Genomic DNA, 17,592 nt, shown 5'->3' with positions numbered 1-17,592 from the left:
AATTGGAAGTGGCCAAAATAGGTTGGTTCTTACTCAACTAGGATATGCATGAATTGTCGAGCATGAAACAAAAACCACTCATAGACACTTGTGTGTTGAAACAACCAGCCCAATCTGAGTCCAAAAAATCATGTAAATCTGGCAGCAATGATCCCCCCTTGGCATAAAAAAAGTCAAGATATAAAGTGCCACTCAAGTAGCAAAAAAATCTCAATAGCTTACCAATGCTTAGACCCTTGGCTATGCATAAATCTGCTAGCTTGTGAGATTGCAAACTGAATATCTGCCCTTGTGTTGCATACATAAATAAGGCAACCAACAACATTTTGGAAAAGAGTGACATTTGCAGTATCACCAACATCATGAAGACTCAATTTTTCAACCTTGTTTCCATGAGAGTGGCAATAGATTTGCATTTCTCTAGCCCAAACTTACATAGTAATGTCTCTATGTAACTTTTTTGACACAAGGAAATACCACCATCACACTGCCTAAAATGTATACCCAAGTAATGATGCAACAGCCCCAAATATTTCCTATTGAAAGTAGCATTCAAATCAACCTGAAATTCAGTAATATGTCTCTCATTTGGTCCAATGATCAACAAATCATCCACATAGAGAACCACAATGAGAAGTACATCACCCTCACGTTTTACATACAATGTGCTTTTTGTTACAAAATCCTTGTTTGACCAAATGAGCATTAGACTTCTCATACCAAGCACAAGAATATTGCTTCAACCCATCAAAGCTTTCTTACATTTGCACACTTTATATTTTTCCCTATTGACAATAGGGCAAAATTGAGTTAAATAAACTTTCTTAAATATGTCACCATTCAAGAAAATAGTAACAATGTCTGACTGATGTACATCCCAACCAAAATGATTTGCCACTACACATAGAAAATTCATAGTAGTCATACGACAAGTGGGAGCAAAAGTCTTTTCATAATCTATGTCTTTTTGTTTCGCATACCCCTTTGCAACAAGTCAAGACTTATAGCGATGAATCTCACCATCCCGCTTGCATTTCAACTTGTAAACCCACTCTATACCAATGGCCTTTTTTCCATGAAGTAAATCACATAAAGTCCACATGTCATTTTCTACAAGTGCATCATATTTTGATTGCATGGTAGCAATCCAATTTTTTGAATTTTGTGCTTCATCAATAGACAGAGATTCCTCAACATCACATAAGCTAAACACAGCAAAAGCATAATAATATGATGCATAAGATGCATGGAAAGAACGTTAATGAGTACGACTAGACAAAGGTGCATCCAATTTACTGTCATGCAAAGTATGCACTAGCCATTTGGCATACCTCTAGACTGCTCATTCTTAGCCCTTTCATCATCAAGTACATCATGTACATATGTATCAAGAATAGGTTGGTCTCTAACATTTTCAAAAACCCCCATAGGCTGTACATTTACCTCATTGGAGTTTACATTCGAGCTCCTACCATTGAAAAGAGGCAACAAAGTGTCATAAATGTCTTATGAGCTTACATTATTGTCTCTGGTACATGACAACAAGGACTAAAAATAATCTGCCACAAACACAACATTCCATGAAACCAAGGTACACTTTGTTTTCAGATGATACCACATGTAACCTTTGCTTTTAGCACTATAACCAACACAAATGCATTTGACAGCCTTATCATCCAATTTTTTGTGTTGTGTTTGCGGCACCAAAGCATAAACCGAACGACCAAAAACGTGCATGTGCTCAATAGAAGGCTTTCAATCATGCCATACTTCATAAGGAGTCATAGATTGCAAAGCTTTCATAGGACACATGTTAAGTACATAAGTGGCACACATGATGGCATCAAGCCAAAACAAATAGGGAAAATCTTGAATTTGACCATACATCATGTAATTTTCTTAAGTGACATATTTTTTCTCTCAACAACACCATTTTGTTGAGGCGTATAAGGCATTGTACATTGGTGTTTTATCCCACGACTAGCCAAAAATGCATTAAATTCATGACACGTATACTCACTCCCCTCCTCAATCTAAACGGAGGGTGCCCATAGTACATTTTGAGACATTTGCAACCATAGCCAGAAATTGTTGGAAGCACATAAATAACTTGGACTTTGATTTGAGCGGATATACCCATGCATGCTTGGAGTAATCATCAATGAAAGTCACAAAGTGAATGTAATTTCCCAAGGACGGAGTTTGCATGGGCCCACAAACATTCTATGCATAAGTTGCAACCTGCATGTGGCCCTAACTGAACCATACTTTGGAAACTTTCAATGCTACATCTTACCCAAAATACAACCTTCACAAACATATTTGACAAGTTCTTCAAGAGGCATCAAAGAATCGACCATATCAGATTTCTACAAATGTAGCAAACTGGTAAAATTTAGATGCCCAAAACGTGCATGCCAAAGTTTTGCTTCTGTAATAGCCTTAGAATCCACACCAACATTTTCAAAATTCTACCCACACTTGTCATAAAAAGTGAGCTTATACAGCCCACAACATAAAATGCCAGATGCAACAATTTCATCACCAAAACTCAGCCATGTACTATACATCTATCATCCACAAGTTTGACTACAAGACCAAGTATAGCAAGTGCAAAAACAGACAAAAGATTCTTCTTGATCCCAAGTATATACAATGCATCAACAAGTGTGAATGAACTACCATTTGCAGTAGTAAGCACAATCTTTCCCAACTCCCTGAACCAAATAAGAGGCGTTGTTGGCACAAGTGACTAAATTCGCATGAGGGACAGACTCAAGAGACATAAACAAATCATGATGTGAGGTAATGTTCTTTGTAGAACCACTATCAAAATAACACACATATGAATCTATAGAAATTGACATACGTGCATCATGGACAGCAGGAGCATAAGTACACTCTGCACTAAAATCCCACTCTGCATCTACATCAGCTTCACAATATCCTTTCACACAAGACTCCACAATAGTTGCACTTGTATTGGACCATATAGTTGATCCAACCTCTTTTTCCTTCAATTTTGAACACTGCTTTATCAAGTGATCACTAGCTTTACAATGATGGCAACACATTTTATTTTTTTCCTTTTCACAAAAATTCCCAAAAAAATTTCTCCCAGCAGAGCAGCATTAGGAACATGTGATTTACCACTTGCAAAAGAACCATGAGAAGTGGCTAATTGCTGTTACCACCTATTCGTTGAGCAGCAATAAATTCATGTTCAATTGCACGCTGTCTAGTTCTTTTTTTTAGTGAAAAGTGATTCTTGGAGCAACAATGTGCATAATACATCAAAGTTAACTTTTGGATCTCCTTGGGTCATAAATCTCCAAGTACTAGCAAAAGTTTGGTAAGAATCTGGCAAAGCATCAAGAAAATTTTGCACAAGGTAACTATAAAAAATGACTTTGCCTCTACAGAAATAAGTTGCTCATTGATATCCTTAACACCAGCAAGGAAAGTGTCCATCTCATCTTCCTCGTGCATAATTTTTAACTCTAGCTCTTTATGTAGCAATGCAATTTTAGCCTTATTGCAACTTGCATAAAGACCATCTACTAGAATATCCCAAGCTTGTTTTCATATTTTGTTCAACAAATATGAGGAGTGATAGTACACTTCACAAAAAACACAATCAAAGCTTGAGCCTGTACATATTTTACATCCCAACAAGCTTGCTCGGCCATAGGCAAAACAACTCTAGCAACAACATTCCTGCCACGAGAATCTGCAACATCCTCAACATTGCCTACACCCTTAGAACTAGGACATACATCAATGCCCAACACAATATTACAAATTCGCTTTGACACAAGGACATGTTGCATCATATAATCCCAAATAGTGAAATTGTCCCCATCCAATTTGTCCTCAGTAGCAAACATCTTGAACACATCTGTGTTGTTGTCAGCCATGGCAAATGTTGCACCTGATGTGAAAACTACCCAAAAAAGGAGAAATGAAGCAAGAATAGCTCACAAAAATTAGAGAAAAGTGAGTTGGCGTGTGTTGAAGCTACTAGCAACTAAGCTTGAGAGGACACAACCTGCTATGATACCAATTGTTGGAATTAGGGTTGTAAGAAAACACACACATCTTGGAGAAGATGAAGGAACCTTAAGGCACACAATAGAGAGTGTACTACTTAGTGTGCAATGGAAAGATAAGATAGCCTTAGAATGATGGGTGTATATACAATGCACGAGGGGGAGAACCTCCTACTGAGGGGGGAAAAATCCCCGACGGTCCTAAGCGTGTCCACACACATCACTACCACATATAAATGGTAACAACCATGCTTTGAAGTACCTTCTCAACAAGTCTCAAGTAGCCAGACACATTTGGAGGTGGTTATTGTTGTTTTAGGATTTTGACTTTGAGGTTGTCCTTCACCCCAAAAAAGAGCATCAGATGGCCTATTATCTCTCTCCTCTTGAGTAAGGGGAGCCAGCCACACAGGAGTAGAAAAACACCTCCTTGACAGTTTTATTTTGAAGGTGGAAACTGTCACAAACTGGTACTTGGATGTTATGCATCTTCTATCCACAAGTTCTTATCCACCAGATCTATCAAGTTTGCAAAAGAGGAAACTGCTCATCAAAAGTAATCCCTACACCATGATTGGCGACATGCTCTATAAAAGTGGTCCGGGGAGAGTTCTTTACCGATGTGTCTTGCCACATGAATTTGAATCCATTCTGAAGGATGCTCCCTTTGGTAGCATAGGTTTCCGCTACCCATGGCAGATCACCACCCATCACATTCTATACATTGGGTTGTGGTGGCCATGCATGTTTTGTGATGTAGATATGCTCAATCTTGTGAGTCGTACCAATAGTGTGCTCCAAAGCTAACATGCCATGCTAACTGCCCCTTGTAGATCTCTTTGGCATGATTTCCTTTTGAAAGGTGGGGTACAGGTTCTGATGAGACAATTATTCCTATCAGCCAACCAAGAAATAAAAGGTATCTTTTGGTCGCCACAAACTATGCTACCAAATGACAGAGGTGGCGGAAAATTCTAATTGCACCTCAAACAAAGTGGAAACTTTTTGAATGAAAACACCTTTTGTAGGTTTGGATGCCCTTTAGAGCTCATGAGTGATCAAGGCACCCACTTTGTCAATGAGCTGTTGGCCAACCTTTTGGGTAAATACAAAATGTTCCATAGGAAGTCATGCTCCTACTACCCTCGGGCCAATGACCAAGCTGAAAGTATTAACAAAGTACTTATATCACTGCTTCGCAAAACCTATCACCTTCATGTTAGGAAATATGATTTAGCTAAGTAGATAATTGAGTAGATTACTTAATGGAGAGAGATAATTTACACACACAAGAGATTATAGAGTAGAGAGAGAGAGAGAGAGAGAGAGAGAGAGAGAGAGAGAGAGTACACACGGTATACGTGGTTCACCCAATGTGGGATATGTCCACGGGAAAGCAGCCACTCAATGGCTTTAGTACTTCAAAACAAGAAGTAGGTTACAAAGGGATTATACCCTTTTGGAGCTCCCACCTTGCTTCACTCTCACTACCTCACACCCACCTTGTTGCATCAACTTCACACTATGAAATGTGTGTGGAAATGGCCTCCTTTTATAGGCCAAAAGGGCCGCCCTCTCTCATGAGAGGCAGCCATGTGTAGCCTCCCTTGTGTAGATAAGTCCAAATCGGACCCTCCAATCCGCCCATGTGTGGCTGCCCTTGAGAAGGCAAGTCCGCTTTTGAATTCGGTCACCGACCAGCGGCCATTGACTTTCGACCATCGGCCACCGGCCATTTACTACCGGCCACGGCCCACCGGCCAACCAACCGGTCGTTTTCTGACCACGTTCCGCCGGCCATAATATTTTGGTGAAAAGGAATATTCCAGCTTAGGCTCGAGACTGGGCGTTAAAATTTTGGTTTCCGACGAGTGATTTTATTTTCCAACGAGTTATTTTTCTTCACGCACAATGTATTCTCCTCATAATGGGGGCCTTACAAATGTGCGCATTTAACAAAAAAAATTACAAGGGGTAAATCAGGCTCCATAACACTTCACGCAACATCCTAGCCAACAATAGTTTTGGGTGCTACATGGGCATATAGGACTGCTTTCAAAGCCACAACTCAACACCCTCCATTCCAACTGGCCTTTGCCCTAGAGAGAGTGGCACCCTTTGAGTTTCACTTTGGTTCGCCCAGGGTCACAATAGTCAAGGTAGACTAGCCCAAAGCCCAACACTTGGCTACGGTAGGTAGCCTCACCAAATTAGAAGAGGAGTGGCTCTTAGCAACCAAATCCTTGGAAATTAAGTAGCAAAGACAAAAGGCTTGGCATGATTGGCGTCTAAAGACCAGGAAGTTTGACAAAGGCTCTCTCATTCTCTTATATCAAGCCAAGTACTTAAAGAAACTCAAGAAGTTGTTTCTTGTTTGGCAAGCGCCATTTGTGGTGACCAACATTCTCCCCAAAAATTGGTCCAATTGCACAATTTTTTTTGGGGAGTCCCTTACACTACTCAATGGGCTGTCTCCTCAAGCGAGCCTCAAGCCCTACGACATGTAGCCATCATAATGCCAAGCTTTAATTGATAGTCTTAAATTCAAGTTACATGAGCTCTTCCGTTCATCTAGGCATCATCTTATCTCAACAATCTCCCCTAGCCACTACTCCTTTATTGACTTCCCTTTCTACTTCTTTGCCACCTATGAGTAGTGCTTTGTCTACCTTCTTATCGCCAAGCCATAGTGCAGCCCCTGCATCTCTTCCATTCAAGAAGTTTCACCCAATTCTGACTCACTATGCACCTTACCCGTTGCCCTACATGAGCATGGTCTCTCCTCTCACTTACCATCCTCATGTACACACCCTCCTATTACCCACCCCCACCACATGATTATCCTCTCCATTTTCCATAGTGCCTCACCACTTTCCACCTCTATACCCATTCCCACCATACTCCATGCACCTCCCACCTGCTCCACCTCCACGCACCTCCTCTTCATAGTCCTTTGATCACCCACCATACTCCATGCACCTACCACCCGCCCCACCTTCAGGAACCTTCTCTTCATAGTCCTTCGATCACCCACCACATGACCCTTAGGCCTTTTCCACCATTGCGAGTCCTATTGTACATATCACCTTGCAAGCGCTTCAAATTTTCATTAGTTTCATGCAGTTTCTTTGTCTTTTCACTTTTATAGAGGTTTTTCGTTCTAGTAGTGCAGTTCTAGTACAATTTTACTTCTCAATAGTTCTTGGAGTGCCACACCACTCATCGGACTAGTCACCACTGGGATGGTGAGTGGAATAGTGGCGGGCATAGTTCTTGGAGTGCCACACGCCTCATCGGACTAGTCACTGGGATGGTGAGTGGAATAGTGGCGGGCATAGTTCTTGGAGTGCCACACCACTCATTGGACCAGTCACTTGGATGGTGAGTCGAATAGTGGTGGGCATCTATAACGTGGCTACATGGCTACATAGGGCTCAACTTACATCGCCACCTTCATGGATGTGCTCCAAAAGACATCATCTTTGAGTTGGACCATACTTGGTCTGGGTGCCCTGGTACTCTTGGACGACCCCATCTGTGAACGCCTAGTGTGGACACATCGGCCAGCAAGGGTGGGGCTCAAACAACCTTGGCCAAAGAGGTAGCATTGATCATTGGCTAGCCTATGGCCACCCCTTTAAGAGAATTTGGGAGCTACCAAATAACACTTCTTTGGTGGCCGAGGCAATGTTGGACCACGGCCAAGATAGGGCTATCTAGTGGCCAGCTAGATGACTAGTGGCCAGGATCAACAGTGGCTTCACTAGGCCACCAGTATCAGATATTTTCAATTTCCAGGGGCTGCCTTGGCTAAATATTTCTAGTAGAAGCAGATATGTGGTGGTCATGCAATGGACTTCACTTTGGATATATACATCATTATGGATAGCAGAGTGGAGAGATAGTTTTTGAGAGTTGAGCCAGAGCCCCTGAGAGAATTGACAGTCTTGTGAGTCTTGCCTTGTGAGAGAGTCCACTTTTCATGATGCTCTAGAGCACTTCACCTTGGTTGTCTATGAGTTGGTCCTATGAGCGTTGTAGTCGTGTTGTGTACTTACATTGTGATTTCTAGTTGTGTTTTGTACCTTTGCACCATTGCACTGTCCATTGCACCTCAGCCTCTACATCCCCATTGTACCTTGTTGTGTAGTCATGGACTGGGCAAAGCTGGCTGCAACCAGACTAGTCGGTTATGAATAGGGTGCTACCTTGGAGGGCTTGTGGTTTTTTGGTCTATTATTTCAATTCTTATTCTTTGACCAATTCATTGTTTAGTTCTATTTTCATGTTTTTGTGTTGTCTATCGGTCATGATCTAGCTATGAATCCGCTTGCATATTGCATCCAAAGCACCCCAGTGACTAAAGAGCATTGTGCACCATTTCCATCTACACAGGGGCAATCAATGAATGGGTTTTATGCAGCATATGAATGGTTTGGGACTACTTATTTGAGTTTTTGAGCTAGTAATGCATGAGAAATGCACATCAGAATTAACAGTTGCAGTAACAATAACACAAAAGTATGTTGCTGAGTAAACGATAAAGTTTTATTACTCAAAGTTTGATAGATCATTCCACCCCTCTAGACATTAAATCCAACCTAAATTGACTTGAAAATAGCCTTTCAATCACTTCTCAAGTTGATATGGGGTGTAAAGAGCCTTTAATAAAAACTCTAAAGAGGATGGAGATACAATTTCGAGGCAAACATGGCTGCATGGAACGGTAAAGCTATTGAATGCAGGACTCATTGATTTTATGGAGCTAAGCAGCATTCCTACAAAACTTGTTGGTGTGTCTTCTTCTAATGGAAGGTGTAGCCTTTTGTGAGTTTGCAATCCTAAGATATATTTAAATGTTTTTCTATTTGTCGTCCCTTTTGCTAGTGATAATGTATGTGGTTTCTGAGTAAAAGTCCACATAGCATCCCATGGACTATAAGGAGATTCAACATGCATGTTTACAATGTAACAAATCGTAAGTAACTAAGTCCCTTCACGTAATTTTTCATTGTTCATCTACAGACCTTCCCCCTTGTTCTTGCTACAAAACAAAAATTGAATATTGTACATTCAAGGTTTCAAAAATTTCACAGAGGCAAATTTTAAGCTATGGGCGATGCGGCGGTGGGCAATGTGAGAGAGAGAGAGAGAGAGAGAGAGAGAGAGAGAGAGAGAGAGAGAGAGAGAGAGAGAGAGAGAGAGAGAGAGAGAGAGAGAGAGAGAGAGAGAGAGAGAGAGAGAGAGAGAGAGAGAGAGAGAGAGAGAGAGAGAGAGAGCTTGCCTATGGCTAAGGTAGGAAGCTACGAAGCCAATGAGCTAATGTTAGCAACAGAGCTTAGTATATTCCACCATAACAATGAGGCTAGTGACGATACGAATTATCACGATGAGGCTGATCCGGGCAATGTAATGGAAATGTTGGGTCAGATCAGTAGTCTGCTTAGTGGTGGAATCAATAACATATAAAAAATCTGGATGGCATCAAATCAGTTATATGCTCTAGAATAGCTTTAGAGGTTTGGTCAGAAGCAAACACCAATCATATCAAAATTTGGTCGCATCAGCAGGGTCAGACCTTTGGTTTGCTTCAAAAATAAATCTTTCCATCAGCATGTGCTCTAATAAAGACCTGACATCACATCTAGAATATATATCTACCATCACATTGCTACACATCAAAATTTGATATGCATCAAACATTGCTTTAGCACCACCAATTGGTCGTGTTAACACTAGGCGGATCCAATGTACGGGTATGGACTGGCCATATCAAACATCTGGTTAGTAGGCCATCTAGAATTCAATGTCTAAGGTCTGGTCATGCTAACACTGGGCGAATCCGACGTATGGGTATTCCAAAGTGAAGGCGACTCCTGGAGACAAAGGAGATGATTTTAAAAAGGACTGAGAAGTATGGGAAAGTAACACTAGAGAAGTTTGGGTTAGGAGAGCTATTTCCATTGGTGTCTGTAGGAATGTTTGTACTTTGGAATGGTGAGGTTGAAGATGGTAGCGATGATGATGGACACCATTCCATTCCATCAACTTCAATTGTAAAGAGGCTAATTTTTGAGCCATCCCTCTCAGTAAGGGTTACCTTTTTGGTCAAGAAAAAAATACACTTGTTGCATGTGGTTGGTCTTCTTAGGAACCTTCAACAACTTGGCAAGAATGATCTTGATAAAGTGCTTGACATGGCATGCAACAATGGTCTTACCTGGGAAAACACTATGGTATGTTAAAATGTAAAAATTGACAATGTAGTCGTTTATTAAAGTGTGCTTGCTAATATTTCTACTTATATGTAAATGGATTGTGTCTGTAGAAGATACCTTGTGATGCAACATTGATGTTCAGTTCTGTGGTGCTGAACAAAAGACCGTTGGTTAGAAAAAATGGACTTTGGTGGAAGGCCCAATTGACCCCTTTGAAGCATGCGTTGGTGCTACACTAACCATGTTGTTGCAATTTGATTGGTAAATCAATTTGTCACATTGATGATGAGTTAATACTACATATGGAATTCTAATTGATATTTTATTATGTTCAAGTGCTTATGCTCTAATGATTATGGAGAGATCTACAAAATTCAAATGACGTGATGGGTTTTGTGGACAAGTATAACATCTAAACACTTTTGTTGCTGCTCTATGAGGAGTGTTGGTATTGTTTGTGGCCTTGTCAAGAGTAAGACATGCCACTTGTCTGGGCAAAGAAGATACTTTACACTTAGTTGTGAAATGTAGCCATAGTTTAAGTTGTTTTGTCCTTTTTAAGAGAACTCACAGTCTCTTTGTCCCATACTTTGACGGTCAGTAGACATTTTAATGGTAGCTTTTTTTAATGATGCTTGCAATTGGCATTATATGCCGGATTTCCATATTTGTTTGCTGCTGCAGCAATGGTAGCCTACCTCTTTCACACAAGCTCCACTCTTCTTTCCATGATAGAATGGTTAATTGTACCCCCAAGATAACTAAGTTGAGAGCCGATACATAATGTATGTGTACAAAAGGGTTTTCTCGTAAAATCCCATCTGAGGTGCTAGTGCTGAATTGTAGCAGTTGATGTCAAAACTTGTCAAGTGAAACACTTCAACTATTTTGTCAAGTTTTAAGTTTTCCGCTGCCAAAAAGGAGCTAGCTTTCTTGCAGGCTTCATGTCGCCACCTCACTTGCATAATTAACAGAACTACTAGTACCTTTGTCGTTAGTCCTAGATTCTACATTTTTTGGAGGGATTGCACCTTTACAGCCTTCAAGTGGCATCTTTTAACTAGAGATATTACTTTCTAATGGATGGCTGTTGCGTCCCCTACATGGAGAAAGTGGCTATTGGGGCCCAAAATCGATGAATCTTTTGAGTTTTTTTTTTTGCTCAATACTGCTCAAAGCACATGACTCACAGAAGTTTAAAAGCAAATGCTCAATGCAAAAAACAAATCTATTGCTCTTCAAAGTGAGATTGTTGTGTCAAAGGCATCAATAGATATTTGAGAGATATTGGTGACAAGCTTGAGCATACCGTCTCTATGGCAAGAAGACATAATTGCTGATGACTGAAGCAGCTTACAACACACACACACACACACACACACACACACACACACACACACACACACACACACACACACACACACACACACACACACACACACACAGAGAGAGAAAGAGAGAGATAAGGTAATACTGATCAGAGGACATAGAACATAAATTTACATCTACATGTTTTGTGTATGGCAAGGAGGACATATATTCACAACATTGCACATTCCAATTTCACAAGCATGACTCCAACTCGACAACACTGCAAGGTTCCTTATCTACATTCAATTTTCCATGCGCATGCATTTACTTGGCACAACACATAAACGCTACAGGACATGGCATGGCTTCCATTTCTTAATTTTTTTTGGAAAGACCACAATGTCAACTCTCCACCATACTTTTGTATGGCACCTCTGTATGACGTGCACTGTATACTTTGCACTTTCAGTCTGTGATGTTCCATTGCAAGATGATATATTTAACTATTCATATTGCTTTTTTGTAGCTTGACTCAAATATTGGCCTATAGATTGGAAAATAAAAAACCAGCACTACAACATTGCAGGTCATTAAACCACCTCATTTATTATTGCACCTCATTCATGCTTTATCTATTTGCTTGTGTTAGAATTTTTTACATTACTTCCTTTGCTTCAGTTTATTTGGATCTCGTTTTTAGAACTATACAGTTGATGTCGATCAACATTTGCACATGTTAGTTACACATGCAACTCTTTGTATACGGCTGCTAGCCAATGCATGTGATGTATTATAGTAATGAATACACAATTTAGTGAATGCATGTGGTGTATCACAATAGTAAATTCACTTTTTGCATCTTAACTTTAGCTCTATACCATACTAGGTGTCTAAATGATTGATGCCATACTATATATGTCCTTGTTTCTCTGGTCCTAGGTGTTAGTATGAAGTTCCCAAGACCTAGAAGATTATAATCCAAGCATCAAACTATAACCAACTTAAATACTAGCTTACCATTCATATGCTAGGTCATGCTTTAAAATACTGCATTGTATAAAGATTGGAGCATGCAATGTGACATATTTTCTCACAATCTAGAAATATGTCGATCTTGCACAGTGGCATACCTCATGTATGTAGCACGTATACAATAGATTTTATATAGCACGTATACTAGAAAAACGTGGGTAGCATAAATGTCCTTCAGTAGTGGCTCCTAGACCCTAAGTTCAATGAGTTGGATTCAATCACAATTGGCTTGCAGTGCATGATCACTCAAAACATCGACTTGACAATTGGTGTGGCAAACGGTGCAACATGCATTGTCATGCCATAACACAGAACATAGCAAATGAAGTTACATGACCCTGTCCCCATTCATCGTATTGAGAATAACTACAAAAGAAGAAAGGAAGAAAACAAATAACTACAAAAGAAGAAAGGCAAAACACACTCGATATCCACCTTCAAAAATTGGAACCGACGTTCTATGCTACTAACTATTCAATGAAAAATTTCTTTTTAAAATAGTTTTCAGTTGTAAGAATTTACATGTAGCACGTATACTAGAAAAATAGACAACCTTACTTGGATATAATCTCAATTGTAACCATGTCTATAATCTCTAATAATTGATGCACTTAAATTTGTCTCCTCCCATAAATATTATCGCATTTTTCAAATGTATATCCCTTTCACGCAGTGCCACCCTTGCCAAATTAGTCATGCTCTTGTTCCCTTCAGTGCTAGATACTAAATGTCAATTTTCATATGTCATGTTATATTCTATAGATGTTATATAGCAAGGCCCACCAAGCAAGACTAGTCTTATAATTGCATACACCGTTTCTTTTCATGGTGCTATTTTTATTATTACACTCGGTGTATTTACTTCTATGTTGACCGTGACCGCCATGTGGGGCAGGCTCAAGAAACCAAAAGATGATATTGGGCTCACCAAGTAAATAGCCAACGAAAAATTGCTAGATTCCACTCAAAAAATGGATCTTTTCAAGTTATCTCTAAAATTTCTCATCTGTATGCTTTCGGGAAAAAAATTTCGGGAAGGATTTTTTTTGAGCTCATGCGCAAGCTCCAAAAATAACGTCGGAGGACACTAATTGCCCGTGCTTTTGGTCTCAAGAGGAAATCTTGCTTTTGTTTGGCGGAGAGCATCATGTGGAAGGGAAGTTATTGTGCCCGGTGCTTTTGCCTGCAAAAACCTCGAGGGCGTTAGCTATGGCGATAGAAGAGTCTCAATAGTCAGATACCCTATCTAAGTAGGTAGAACTTCTATGCTTCCCTTACCTAATGCTATAGAATCCCCTCTCTCCCTCTCTGTACGTTTCCAGCTGGAAGGTGGAACTCCTCTTTTTCCTTTTTTGATGTTGTCTTTTCCGCTCCCTCTTTGCGTTTCCAAATTTCTAGCTTATTTTTCTTCTTTCTCTTCCCTCATGCAGTAGAATCCTTTGTCCCTCCCTTTGCACGCTTTCAACTGGAAGTTGAAGTCTGTGATGCTGTAGGATCCTCTCGGTCTCTCCCTGTCTGGACATTTCCAACTTTCTAGCTTACTGTTTTTTCTTACATCTTCTCTATGAAGACGGATACTGGGTCAATCAAAGGATTTCTCTAGATGACATCATGTCACAATATTCAAAAAGACATTTGTGAAGATGATGACAACTTGTATGTGTTTAGGGTTTCTGAGGAGGCTGACAAGGAGAACATGAATAGCCCACTACCAATGGTTCGCTATTCAACCTTAATGGAGATTAAGGATTGTGGGAGGGATGTACTTGCAGATTAAAGCAAGCTCACACAAAAATTTCAAAATCTCCAAGAAGAAGTGGAATGTCTAAGTATATACAAAGAAATAGTGGACTGTGTGGAATAAACTAGAAGTTGTTGAAAATGCTTGGTAAAGAATCAGATGACAAAGAGAAAAGTTTTTTGATCTTAAGTCCTTTTGAAATGTGGAAAGATAAGAAGCCGTTGTGTGGGATGTATTTTGATCTATTGCACTACGATGACAAGAATCCCTATCTGAAAGTGAATTAGTATCTCTAGATAGTGGAACTCAAAGCAGTGAAACTTTTTAGAGAAAATTGATTATCATTCTCAATGCACAATCGCAGTAAGGATGATGTTCAAAAGTGTTTTAGCAAAGGTAATGCTCTCTATGATGTAGAATCACACATTACAAGGGTTAAAAGGACTAGGAGACAAAGGAGACGATTTTGCAAAGGATTGAGTAGTATGGGTTAGTAACACTAGAGAAGTTTGATTTCGGAGAGCTATTTTCGTTGGTGTCTCCATTTTGTACTTCAAAATGGCGAGGTTCAAGATGAATTTTTGTACTTCAATTGCAAGGGCTATCTTTTTGGTCAAGAAAAAAGTACCCTTGTTGCAAGTGGTCGCTCTCTTCGGGAACCTTCAACGACTTGGCAACAATGATATCAATAAGGCGCTTCACATGGCATGCAATGATGGACTTACTTGGGAGAAGACTATGATATGTTAAAAGCTAAACTGGCAATGTAGTCATTTATTAAAGATTGCTTGCTAATATTTTTATTGATATGTAAATGGTTTGTGTCTGTAGGAGATACCTTGTGATGCAACATTCATGTTCAGCTTTGTGGTGCTGAAAAAGACCTATTTTCGGAGAGCTATTCGTTGGTGTCTCCATTTTGTACTTTAAAATGGCGAGGTTCAAGATGAATTTTTGTACTTCAATTGCAAGGGCTATCTTTTTGGTCAAGAAAAAAGTACCCTTGTTACAAGTGGTCGCTCTCTTCGGGAACCTTCAACGACTTGGCAACAATGATATCAATAAGGCGCTTCACATGGCATGCAATGATGGACTTACTTGGGAGAAGACTACGATATGTTAAAAGCTAAACTAGCAATGTAGTCGTTTATTAAAGATTGCTTGCTAATGTTTCTATTGATATGTAAATGGTTTGTGTCTGTAGGAGATACCTTGTGATGAAACATTCATGTTCAGCTTTGTGGTGCTCAAAAAGACCGTTGATGAGAAAAAGTGGACTTTGGTGGAAGACCAAAATGACCCCTTTGAAGCACGTGTTGGTGCTACACTAACCGTGTTGTTGCAATCTGATTGGTAAATCAATTTGTCACATTGATGATGAGTTAATGCTACATGTGGCATTCTAATTGACATTTTATTATGTTCAAGTGTTTATGCTCTAATGATTATGGAGAGAGCTACAAAATTCAAATGATGTGATGGGTTTTGTGGACAAGTATAACATCTGAAAACTTTTGCTGCTGCTCTATGAGTAGTATTGGTACTGTCTATGGCCTTGTCAAGAGTAAGACATGCCACTTGTCTGGGCATAGAAGATACTTTACACTCGGTTGTGAAATGTAGCCATAGTTTAAATTTTTTTGTCCTTTTTAAGAGAACTCATAGTCTCTTTGTCCCACACTTTGACGATCAGTAGACATTTTAATGATAGCTTGTTTTAATGATGCTTGTAATTGGCATTTTATGCTGGATTTTCATTTTTGTTTGCTGTTGCATCAATGGTAGCCTACCTCTTTCGCACAAGCTCAACTCTTCTTTCCATGATAGAATGGTTAATTGTACCGCACAAGATAACTGGGTTGCGAGCCGATACATAATGTATGTGTACAAAAGAGTTTTCTCGTAAAATCCCATGCGAGGTGCTAGTGCTGAATTTTAGCAGTTGATGTCAAAACTTGTCAAGAGAAACACTTCAACTATTTTGTCAAGTTTTAAGTTTTACGCTGCTAGTCTTCTCGTTCTACAAACTAAGGTCTGTTTTTTTTGGTTTCAAAACTTCATATGGATTTCTTGGAAATTAAGTGTTTTGAAGACAACTTTGAGTGTGATTTTGAATTTGAACTCGCCATTTATAGGATTTACTTTGAAAATGAGTAAAGTTGTGCCACAGGATACATATTTTTCGTGTCATTTTTTTTGTCTGTCCAAATGGATAGGCCTTAGGTTGGGTTCACATCGGCTAGTGGAAGTCATGAACAAAAGTTGTGAGCCAATCAAAAGTGCTCTCTCTACCTGCCCTGTTCACATAAGATGGTGGAAGGTAATGACATGGCCGCCACGTCAAGGAAGAGAAAACCTTTTTCTCTTCCACCATCCCCCTATCCGCGCCCCGCTTCCTTGCGATAAAAATTTATTGTTTTCTCAAAACTCATCTCAAGAGAGATCTAGCCCTATCTAGTAGAGCATGACAAGGGCTCCATGAAGAGAAAGTTACATGGTGAGCACATACCAGAGTGAAGTATTCTAGAGTTGCACGACGTTAAGTGAAAAATAGGGGCTTGGCTCAAGAACAAACCGGTCTCCACTAGGCAAGGTGAGCACATGCCGAAGTAAAGTAAAGTGTGGAAGAGAAAAAGGTTTTCTCTTTCTTTACGTGGATACCATGTCATTATCTTCCACTCCCTTATGTGAACAAGGCAGTGAGAGAGAACTTTTGATTGACTTGCAACTTTTACTCATGACTTCCAGCGGTCGATGTGAATTCAACATAATCTAGGCGCCACTACTGAAGGACATTTATGTTACCCACGTTTGTCTAGTATACGTGCTATATAAAATCAATAGAATACGTGCTATATACATGAGGTATGCCACTGTGCAAGATGGACATATTTCTAGATTGTGAGCAAATATGTCACATTGCATGCTCCAATATTTATACAATGCATCAATTTTAAAGCATGACCTAGCATATGGATGGTAAGCTAGTATTTAAGTTGGTTACAATTTGACGCTTGGATTGTAAACTTCTAGGTCTTCGGAACTTCATACTAACACCTAGGACCAGAGAAACAAGGACATATATAGTATGGCATCAATCATTTAGACACCTAGTATGGTATCAATTATTTAGAGCTAAAGTGAAGATGCAAAAAGTGAATTTACTATTGTGATACACCACATGCATTTACTACTTGTGTATTCACTACTCTAATACATCACATGCATTGGCTAGCAGCCA

General features: G+C 39.7%; 1 protein-coding gene and 1 pseudogene across 1 annotated transcript; both read left to right on the top strand.

Annotated features, from left to right (window-relative positions):
* Positions 1-9,940: 9,940 nt before the first annotated feature.
* LOC147434959 (uncharacterized) lies at positions 9,941-10,506 on the top strand. The gene is made up of 2 exons (XM_086490059.1): positions 9,941-10,285; positions 10,378-10,506. Exons 1-2 carry the CDS (start codon positions 9,941-9,943, stop codon positions 10,504-10,506), a joined length of 474 nt encoding a protein of 157 aa, XP_086346185.1.
* A 4,045-nt stretch (positions 10,507-14,551) lies between these two features.
* On the top strand, positions 14,552-16,228 carry LOC147434958 (uncharacterized; annotated as a pseudogene).
* Positions 16,229-17,592: the final 1,364 nt, after the last annotated feature.

Source organism: Adiantum capillus-veneris, chromosome 19, assembly GCF_014529385.1.
Source record: "Adiantum capillus-veneris isolate H3 chromosome 19, ASM1452938v2, whole genome shotgun sequence".
Classification (NCBI taxonomy): domain Eukaryota; kingdom Viridiplantae; phylum Streptophyta; class Polypodiopsida; order Polypodiales; family Pteridaceae; genus Adiantum; species Adiantum capillus-veneris.
The sequence above is the reverse complement of the archived record's forward strand: the minus strand, read 5'-3'. Positions and strand labels throughout refer to the sequence as shown.